General features: G+C 41.4%; 1 protein-coding gene across 1 annotated transcript; it reads left to right on the top strand.

The window, feature by feature from the left end:
• The first annotated feature begins 4,862 nt into the window (after positions 1-4,862).
• LOC121368093 lies at positions 4,863-10,407 on the top strand. The gene is made up of 3 exons (XM_041492653.1): positions 4,863-5,059; positions 8,133-8,286; positions 9,568-10,407. Exons 2-3 carry the CDS (start codon positions 8,136-8,138, stop codon positions 9,735-9,737), a joined length of 321 nt encoding a protein of 106 aa, XP_041348587.1. The 5' UTR covers positions 4,863-5,059; positions 8,133-8,135; the 3' UTR covers positions 9,738-10,407.
• Positions 10,408-11,302: the final 895 nt, after the last annotated feature.

The raw sequence follows: 11,302 nt of genomic DNA, 5'->3' as shown, positions 1-11,302 counted from the left end.
TTATTTACGGTTATATGGCGTCAAACATATGGTTACGGATCACACAGATAATGAGAGAGGAAACCCGCTGTCGCCACTTCATGGGCTACTCTTTTCGATTAGCAGCAAGAGATCATTTATATGCACCATCCAACAGACAGGGTAGTACATACCACGGCCATTTATATACCAGTCGTGGTGCACTGGTGGAACGAGAAAGAGCCAAATGGGCCCACCGACGGGGATCGACATATTTTAAATGTACTAATGTTATATACTGGTAGCTAATGTATATCAGGTGTAAACATTTTGTTATCATTGAGGAGCTTCACTGATGCTCCCGACCTACGCCAATTTATATCTCAACGACAGCAATTGCCGTCGGTGCCGTCGTTAAGTTCGAGCCCTGATTTGTGATCGCACCTCTATTCTATTTATTAACTCCCGTACGCTACACGTGTTATGAGCAACACATGGATATAAACCTGGGTAATTTAAATGATTATTACCCGGCCCACTCACACACCCCGTGCGTTCACGGCCCCACACAACAACACCTCTCAACAGGGGGCGCTGTTATTAAAACTCGACAATAAAAGTCGGTTAATATTTCTCGTTTTATGGGTTACGGTGAAGCGAATGAATTGAATGCCTTTTCCAACTTATTATACCGGTATAGTGCACCATGTACTAGAAATCATTAACATGTTTCTGTAACATAGATTTCAGATTCATTAAATCTAAAGTTAAAGTTTTGTCTGGTTGAACGACACCACTAGATCATATTGATTTGTTAATCATCGGCTATTAGATGTCAAACATTTAGTAATTCTGTTATATAGTCCTGTCTGTGGGATGGTGCATATAAAAGATCCCTTGCTACTAATGTAGCGGGTTTCCTCTCTATGACTGTCAAAAATTACCATATGTTTGACATCCAGTAGCCGATGATTAATAAATCAATGTGCTCTAGTGGTGTCATTAAACAAAACAAACTTCTTTCTTTCTTCTTCTGTCATATAATCTTAGAGAGGAAACCTCCTACAGTTTTCCATTAGTAGAACAGAATAAAATAGAACAGAATACAACAGAATATAACAGAATAGAATAGGATAGAACAGAAAGAAAGAAATGTTTTATTTAACGACGCACTTAACACATTTTATTTACGGTTATATGGCGTCAGACACTGGGCTACACCCCGCCCTCTAAATAAGAAAATGCATTAAAAAGTGTTTTGTTTAACGACACCACTAGATCACTTTGAGGTATTAATCATCGATTATTGGATGTCAAACATATACATTTGATAATTTTGAAACACATATAGGCTTAGTTAGCAAACCTGCTACATTTTTTTATTAGTAGCAAGATATCTTTTATACACTATAATGCACCATCCCACAGACAGGAGAGCACATACCACTGACGTATCATTATTTTGTAAAGAGATAAATTAATAAATTCCAGAACGAACGGACGGAAAAAAAGAAAGAAATGTTTTATTTAACGACGCACTCAACACATTTTATTTACGGTTATATGGCGTCAGACTTATGGTTAAGGACCACACAGATTTTGAGAGGAAACCTGCTGTCGCCACTACATGGGCTACTCTTCCGATTAGCAGCAAGGGATCTTTTATTTGCACTTCCCACAGGCAGGATAGCACAAACCATGGCCTTTGTTGGACCAGTTATGGATCACTGGTCGGTGGTTTACACCTACCCATTGAGCCTTGCGGAGCACTCACTCGGGGTTTGGAGTCGGTATCTGGATTAAAAATCCCATGCCTCGACTGGGATCCGAACCCAGTACCTACCAGCCTGTAGACCGATGGCCTGCCACGACGAACGGACGGAGTGACAAGAAAAGATAAAGTTTAGATCCTGTTTCCAGAGAATCGGATTTTAGAATATTGTTTTTCTTTTTGCGATTTGTCATCGACACAAGTAATTCCAGGAAACTGTCGTCTGTGTCGAAAACACGGATTATGATGTGAAAAACATGGGCTCGGTGGGTGATAACAAAAACACATGAGCGACGCTGTGCAGTAGGTGTGTACTTTTAAAAACGCTCCATTGCGCAGTTGGTGCACACACACCCGATTCCTATTGTCCTCCGCGTTAGCTTACCAAAACAATATTTATATGTCATGGCCGCTAATAGGCTACATGTGTATGCTCTTCGTTACAGTAGCCCCATTTAGTTCAATGCCATTGCTTATTATATCACTTGATGCGCGGTCGGTCTGGCATCGATTCCCGTCGGTGGGTCCATTTGGCTATTTCTCGTTCCAGCCTGTGGGTCCACCGACGGGGACTGATCCCAGACCGACCGCGCATCAAGTGAGAATTTAGCTCAGTCGGTTGAGTGCTTGCTCGAGGTGTTTTTTTCTCATTCCAGCCACTGCAATCTGTGAGAAACAGCATATAAAAGATCACTTGCTACTAAAGGGGCGGGGGGGGGGGGGGGGGGGGGGGGGGGGGGGCGGGAGCGGGTTTTTCTCTAATTTACTATATGTCAAAATTACCAAATGTTTTGACATCCATTAGTCGATGATTAATAAATCAATGTGCTCTAGTGGTGTCGTTAAACAAATGAAACAAACTTCTTAAATACCACACCATCAAGGCCGGTTTTGAGCTCCTCCTTTCACTGTGACTTCAAATAACAGGACATAACGAATGACGTCAGTGTCCGGTAATTAGAACAAACCATCAAGAAGAGACGCCGCACATTCAAGTGTTATAGTTTTACACAATAATATTATGATCAGTTATTTGCTCTCTCCCTTAAAGGCATATTGTCACAGACCACTAATCTATTTAATGGTCTAGCAAAGTATTACCTGAACAAAACTAATTTGATTTGTCCCAAAATGAACTCTATTCAACCATCTTCATAACCACCATACTTCATTTATTAATGATATTTTGTAAAAATAATTGAATTATGGCAATGGTCCATAATTCAAAAACTAAAATTGCCGAGCGGGTTCACGTGGATTTCACTCCATCATGGTTCAGTTAAGGTGATGCGATAGCTAGATTTGGTTTCCAACAATTAATGTAATTTTTAGTAATTATCCACTTTTAGAGAAATAAGGTCCTTAAATCCGTGACAGTATGCCTTTAAAATTTACGTCATTGATTATTATAATGGAAAGTAACGACCAATCCCTGCCTGTTTTGTAGTTATTTCACGCAATGTAACTTGCTTCTTTTAATTAATGTGTCATTTGTAGGCTCAGACCCCTTAAAAATGTGTTTCCGGGAACCGGAACCTTACTATGTAAAAGGGCCGATCATAGAAAGAAAGAAAGAAAGAAATGTTTTATTTAACGACGCACTCAACACATTTTATTTACGGTTATATGGCATCAGACACATGGTTAAGGACCACACAGACATTGAGAGGAAACTCGCTGTCGCCACTTCATGGGCTACTCTTTTCGAATAGCAGCAAGGGATCTTTTATATGCACCATCCCCACAGACAGGGTAGTAAATACCACGGCCTTTGATATACCAGTCGTGGTGCACTGGCTGGAATGAAAAATAGCCCAATGAGCCCACTGAAAGGGATTGATCCCAGACCCGACCGCGCATCGGGCGAGCGCTTTACCATTGTGCTACGTTCCGGCCTTGGGCCGATCTTAGTTATTCCTTTTCGATGTGGGGTTTTTTTTGTGTTTTTTTTGTGGGGGGGGGGGGGGGGGTCCTTGTTTTAGATTTTTTTTCTTTTCTATTTCTTTTCACGACTGGTAATCAAAGGCCATGGTATGTGTTATCCTGTCTGTGGGATGGTGCATACAAAAGATCCTTTGCTACTAATGAAAAAACAAAATGTTGCGGGTTTCTTCTCTAAGACTACTGATTGAAAACATATTTGATTGCATTGGGCACAAGTTATCCAAGTTACGAGGCCCTCTCTAAGACTATAATATGTCAGCGGTATCAAATGTTTAACACCCAGTAGCCGATGATTAATAAATCAATGTGCTCTAGTGGTGTTGTTAAACAAACCAAAGTTTAACTTTATACATTTATTGGAAAAGATTTAAAATGCAATAGTAGGCCTGCTATCACTATTACAATAATATCACAAAAGTATTTTTAAAATGACAATAGGCCTATTATCTAAAAAAATTTTTAAGCTGACTGCAATCGTCCGTAGGCGTATGGGCTCCCATTATGGGGGGGGGGGAGGGGGGGGGCTGGCTTTTGTCCGAATTAAACGGAAATGCCCGAATCTGGATAACAATATTTATTCAAATTAGCATTACAGCCAAACAGCTATATAGGGTTGCAAACGCATCGCTACGCATTTTTACATCGATTACAACTAATTTTGAGGGTATAACGATAGATATATATGGTAAAAACATCTCAGATTAGCACATATCTGTATAATTTTTGCCGAATTTGAAGTTTTGCTCCAGCACTAGGGGGGCAGTTCCCCTCCTCCCCCGCGTCGTACTTATGGCAATGGTGACGGTGACCCCAAGGCTGCAATGGATGATTCACAGTAATTCACTGACTATGCAAACTGCAGAATTTTAACGACTGACCCCTCTTTTTTTCTTTCTTTCTTTCTTTCATCGAAGCAAACAACATAAACGGGTCAGGATGCTTCTGGAAACAGCTGATTGCAAAACGACCTTCACCTAGCTCCTTGTCATTCCTCGCACACACCCCCAAGCAACGCCCCGATGTGGACCAATCAGAAAGAAGCCGGTACACGTGGTCGGTGACAGTAAGTCCCAAATAAGGAAACTTGGCCTGCTTAGCACCGCCCGAGCGCGCGTGCTGAAAAGACCATTCAGCTGATTTTACGCTTGATCGCTTAAGAGCTGCGCACACGGGTTGATTTATGAATATTAGATTACCGAATGAATACTTGTTTGTCAGTTGCGGTTTTCCGGGGGTCGTCATTAAAAAGGCTGGAAGCCGGCGAGCAGCTGATCAGTTCCAAAATCAGCTGTTGAGCCCGGCCGGTCACACAAGTGGTCCCGAAACGAAATCCGCGCAGCAGACTTTGACAAATTATTGTTGGACATTCGAACGTTTCTCGTAATCGTAAGTGTATTATAATTACTATTTTCTTTATGTGAGTTTTCAGTATTCGAGTTATACAGTTTTCGCCAAATTCGTCGATTGTGATTTTATAAAAATAATTTATTAACGAATTTTCTTTTAATTTTAGTCAAATATTTTTTCTTACGCTATGATTTTCCTACATATTGTCAGGACTAGCTTTCGCAAATTGCGAATTTTAAAAATGGTTCGCGAATTTTATTTTAATTTGGGCGAAATCATTTCGTGTAATGATATTTATTTTACTGAAAAAAAACCCAAATCAGTCGGTGTCTGCAGTTTTTCAATAATCAAAAACAATTTGGCGAAATGGTTTTCTCATAAAAAAAACACTGCATTATTTTATTTCGCTAATTCTAATTTAGTCTTGAAACGGATGTAATTATTTATTCACGTTGTAGAAAAAAATCTAGTTTTTTGCTTATATTTAGTTATTAATATAATGGACAAGTTTTAAATCACTCGCTCAAATATTTTTATATATATTTATTTAGTATTTGTAAATGTTAAAACATGCATGTTAGGAATCGTATTATTTAAAATACAATAACTCTTGCATTTCCTACAAAATGTGCGTTAAAAAGTCTGTTTTGTTTAACGACACCACTAAGGCACATTGGTTTATTAATCATCGGCTATTGGATGTCAAACATTTGGTAATTTTGATCTATAGTCTTAGCGAGGAAACCCACTACATTTTTCCATTAGTAGCAAGGGATCTTTTATATGCACCATCCCACAGAGTGGATAGCACATGCCACGACCTTTGGTCATATACCAGTCGTGGTGCACTGGCTGGAATGAGAAATAACACAATGGATCCATCGACGGGGATCGATCCCAGACCGACCGCGCATCAGGCGAGCTTTATCACTGGGCTATGTCCCGCTTGTAGTCAAATACATGTATTTCCAAATACACATTTCCAAATACACATTTCCAAAATACATATTTCCAAATACACATTTCCAAAATACACATTTCCAAATACACATTTCCAAATACACATTTCTGTATCACAATCGGATTTGTGATTCAAAACTACAGTGTCTTGCGTGAATTAGAATTTTAAAATCTACTTAGCGGTATTCAAACGCTTCATAGGGTGAGATGAGTTTCACAAAATGTTATGGAGGAGGGACGGGGGATGTTTGTCAAGAGTTTTGTAACGTTTTCTATACTTTTTCTTATTTTTATTTATAAAATAAAATATAGGTGGACATTGCTATTTGTTCCTGTAGCCCAGTGGTAAACCGTTCGCCTGATGCGCGGTCGATCTGGGATCGATCCCCGTTTGTGGGCCCATTGGGCTATTTCACGTCCCAGCCAGTGCACCAAGGCCGTAGTTTGTGCTGTCCTGTCTGTGGAATGGTGCACATAAAATATCCCTTAACTACTAACGCCCAGACTATGTAAAAATTACCAAATGTTTGACATCCAATAGCCGATGATTAATAAAGCAATGTGCTTTATTGGTGTCGTTAAACAAAACAAAGGGCCCACCGACGAGGATCGACCCTAGATCGATCGGGCATCAGGCGAACACGTTACGTATTGTCCAAAGACCTCAAAGGAAAGGCTCACGCCATATAACCGTAAATAAAATGTAACGACACTTCAGCACATGTTCCGACTGGTATATCAAAGGCCGTGGTATGTGCTATCTTGTCTGAGGGATGGTGCATATAAAATATGACTTACTGCTAATAGAAAAATGTAGCGAATTTTCTCTCTGAGACTATAATATGTCAGAACTACCAAAAGTTTAACATCCAATAGCTAACAATTAATTAATCAATGTGCTCCAGTGATGTCGTTTAACAACAACAACAAAATTAACCTTTGTACCGACCCATATGAAGACGGTTGGGCCTAAAATAATTGTCCCCCAATATCCATCCTGTGTGTTGTTTTCATTGAAACACTCCTGCAATGCTCATTTGTAAAGTGTAACACATGGTATTTGTGACTCTTAAGGCCATGCCACACGATACGAGTATTTCGTGCGAGAATAACCATAACATAGCATTACGACTTAATAGGTTGCGATGCAATCGGTTGTTCTCGTTGGTATTCTGGGCGAGACGTAGCCCAGTGGTAAAGCCTCGCTTGATGCGCGGTCGGTTTGGGATCGATCCCCGTCAGTGAGCCCATTGGGCTATTTCTCCAGCCAATGCAAGACGACTGGTACATCAAAGGCCGTGGTATGTGCTATCCCGTCTATGCGATGGTGCATATAAAAGATCTGTTGCTGCTAATCGAAAAGAGTAGTCCACGAAGTGGCGACAGCGGGTTTCCTCCCTCAGTATCTGTGTGGTCCGTAACCATATGTCCGACGCCATACAACCGTACATACAATGTGTTGAGTGCGTCGTTAAATAAACCATTTCCTTCCTTCGTTGCTATTCTCGTAGGAGACACTTGTATTGTGTGAATTCGCCTTTAGGCGATGATAGAGAATGCGGCCAGTGTCAGGCTTCTTTTTTTATGGAGTAGCAGCAAGGGATCTTTTCTTGTAACCCCTTAAGTACAGGACATCACATACCACTGAACACTGATAGCGCCACGACAATAATTGCACAAATGCTGTTAAGTAAGGTGTGAAATTGTTACCTTATTAGGGTCGCTGTCAAACATTTGGTAACTTAGACATATACTAGTAGTTTTAGAAAGGAAACCCGCTACAAGTTTCCATACCACTAGATCACATTGATTTATTAATCATCGGCTATTGGATGTCAAACATTTGATAATTTTGACATATTGTCTTAGAGAGAAAACCCGCTACATTTTTCCATTAGTAGCAAGGGATCTTTTATATGCATCATCCCACAGACAAGATAGCACATACCACGGCATTTGATATACCAGTCGTGGCGCACTCGCTGGACTGAGAAATAGCCCAATGGGTTCACCGATAGGGATTGATCCTTGACCAACCGCTCATCAAGCGAGCACTTTAGCACTAGGCTACGTCTCTCTTCCCCCCGTTCTTTAAACGTAATAACATTTTGATTTCCTCAGAAGATAGCAACTGTTTTTATTGTATTTACAGAAAATGGAAGTCTTAAAGATCCTATTCGCCGTCTGTCTGTCCGTGTTGCTGTTAGGCCAGCTCGTGACGGCCAACCCAGTATTTCTGCAAGACGAATACGTCACGGGAACGGAGGTCCAACTAGCCGATGAAATATCACGTGCCCTAGTTAAATGTAAGTAAAAAAAAGAAGAAAGAAATGTTTTATTTAACGACGCACTCAACACATTTTATTTACGGTTATATGGCGTCAGACATATGGTTAAGGACCACACAGATTTTGAGAGGAAACCCGCTGTCGCCACTACATGGGCTACTCTTTCCGATTAGCAGCAAGGGATCTTTTATTTGCGCTTCCCACAGGCAGGATAGCACAAACCATGGCCTTTGTTGAACCAGTTATGGATCACTGGTCGGTGCAAGTGGTTTACACCTACCCGGTGAGCCTTGCGGAGCACTCACTCGGGGTTTGGAGTTGGTATCTGGATTAAAAATCCCATGCCTCGACTGGGATCCGAACCCAGTACCTACCAGTCTGTAGACCGATGACCTAACCACGACGCCACCGAGGCCGGTTTAAATGTAAGTAAAAATTATAGCATTCTCTAAATCTGTCATGGACAGAACTCTCTGGTCCACGACAGGCGTGCTTGAACAGTTCTCTGATGGAAGCATGCCAAAAATGTCACACACACACACACACACACCACACCACACCACACCACACACACACACGCACACCACAGACGCAATATAATAATTAATGGCTGGTATGATGTGAAGTATGTGCCAAAACGTAAAACCGCGCCTACTCTTTAAAACTGAGAGAGCTCAGCTGTTGTGACGTGTTTAGTAGCGGATCCAGAAAATCCATTTGGCGTAGAGGGGGCAATGACATGAGGCGGATTGCCAAGGGTTCTTTCGTAAAAAAAATTAAAAATTAATATATAATAAAATTATAACTGTCGCAAAATTTAGGGGGGGGGGGGGGGAGCGCCCACCTGCCATTGATCCGCCTCTGGTGTTGAAGAGACAGTCTCAAAGTTGCGAACATATTTTATTCGGGCGGGACATAGCCCAGCTTCATGCGAGGTCGATCTGGGATCGATCCCCGTCGGTGGGCCCATTAGGCTCTTTCTCGTTCTAGCCAGTGCACCATGACTGGTACATCAAATACCGTGGTATGTTCTATCCTGTCTGTGGGATGGTGCATATAATAGATCTCTTGCTACTAATGGAAAAATGTAGCGGTTTCCTCTCTAAGACTATATGTCAAAATTACCAAATGTTTGACATCTAATAGCCGATGATTAATAAATCAATGTGCTCTAGTGGTGTCGTTAAACAAAATAAGCTTTAACAATTTATGACAACTACATATAGGTATACAACAGCTAAATACGTCTCTTGCAACTTTGATAATGCGCCTTTAATCTGTATCTGTTTTTATTTTCAGTGATGGCCGACATCAACCGCCACACGTCAAAAAGGTCGCGACCACGGCGTTACGTCACGTTCACGATCGGTTCCGACTACTACAAGCGGAGACCACGCCGTCGGCACCACCGCAGAGTGCACCCGAGTCATCCCAGTCAGTCGCGAGGCAACCAGCTCGTCAGCCAATAGAGGAGGAGGAGACTTATTATTACATCATTGGATGACGTCACAGAATAACGAATCGCGATTGGCTGCACATTCTTTCTTTTTTTTTCTTTCTTTCTTTTTTTTGTTGTTGTTTTGCTGAAGATTCAAACCGTCACTTAAGAAGATTGACATTTTTTTGTTGTATGTTTTATTTTTAGACAATAGTGACTGAAGAATGGCAGCCGATGAAGTGTAAAAACAATTCGTGTTTTTGTTTTACATTGCAAATGATCTCAGTGTTTAATGTGCGACAGACAGGGAGGCCTGGTCATGTCGATTATAGTGAATCTCGATTACCGTTTTACCCTTTTTCTTATGTAAAGCTGGGTAATTCTTACAGGATATTCATAGGATATCCAGGGTTCGACAAATACACTAGCCCTCGGTGTCCTGGCGAGTGAATGTTTGGTTTGACAGGCACGGCGGAAGCCAATAGACATTGGAGGTGGGGGGGGGGGGGGGGGGCTGACTGAGATCGAGGGCGCAAAACAAAGTTTCTAGGGGGGACTCGAGGGTATGCTCCTTCGTAAAATTTTGAAAACTAGATGTCCTGAAATGCAATTTCCTGCATTCTATAAGTAATAAGTAAAATTCATCTCTGGTTTAAGATTTACTACCATTAACACTGACGTAGAAAGTGCGGGGGGGGGGGGGGGGGGGATGTGCTGCACACATTTCTTGATCCGGTAGCAGCTGCGATGGTTTATGCCCCCCCCCCCCCCCCCCACGTTTTGGTACCTTACCTTCCTATACCACTGCAATACTATTCTAATTATTACTGTCCTACGCTTTTCCGCCGTGCCTGTTTGGGTTAGTAGAAAGTATCAACTGTATTACTGTAATGCGTAGGGCAACTGCCAGAACTTCTGTGACTTCCTCAAACATTTATACTCTGTTTTGTACTAAAAGCTAGCAATATCTAGTGACCTCAGACGATATTCCGGACTTTAGATAACATTTGGCAAACAAGTTTCTTTCAAAAGTTTTTAGAATAGACCCAAGTATATTACTTGGCGAGTATACTGTGCAGTTTAAATGTAAAATACAGTGCACTATTCGACGGAAACGAGATATATAGTCATATTTTGAAAACGCTTATAAAGGCCCTTAGAAACTATTGTAAACAAGTTAGAGTTACAATTTTTTTTTCTTCTTTGTTTCTGTTTTCGTTCTTTTTTTGGTGGGGGGTTGAGGGTAGGGGTGGCAGGCGTAAGCAAAAAGTGCGGGTTTTTTAAATTTTGTTTAATTGATGAGCGTAGGTTACCCCCATCCACATACCCCACTTGGATTCCTGCGGGGCGATTTTTTTTTTGAGGGTGGGTGGGTGGGGGGGGGGGTGTTCCTGTGCAAGCAAAACGTACGTTTTTTGGTTTTCAATTGATGAGCATAGGTCCCCCCCCCACCCACCCACACCCACATCTCCCAGTTGGGTTCCTGCTCGCCAGGTACCCCAATTATATCAGTTTACTTGTCGAGGGTGCCAACACACTCATAATGTGTAATAACTAAGGCAGATGACTCCTTTTTTTTTATATACGCTGACTGTT

The sequence above is a fragment of the Gigantopelta aegis genome, chromosome 1, assembly GCF_016097555.1.
Source record: "Gigantopelta aegis isolate Gae_Host chromosome 1, Gae_host_genome, whole genome shotgun sequence".
NCBI classification, from domain to species: domain Eukaryota; kingdom Metazoa; phylum Mollusca; class Gastropoda; order Neomphalida; family Peltospiridae; genus Gigantopelta; species Gigantopelta aegis.
This window is presented reverse-complemented; position numbering and strand designations above follow the sequence as displayed.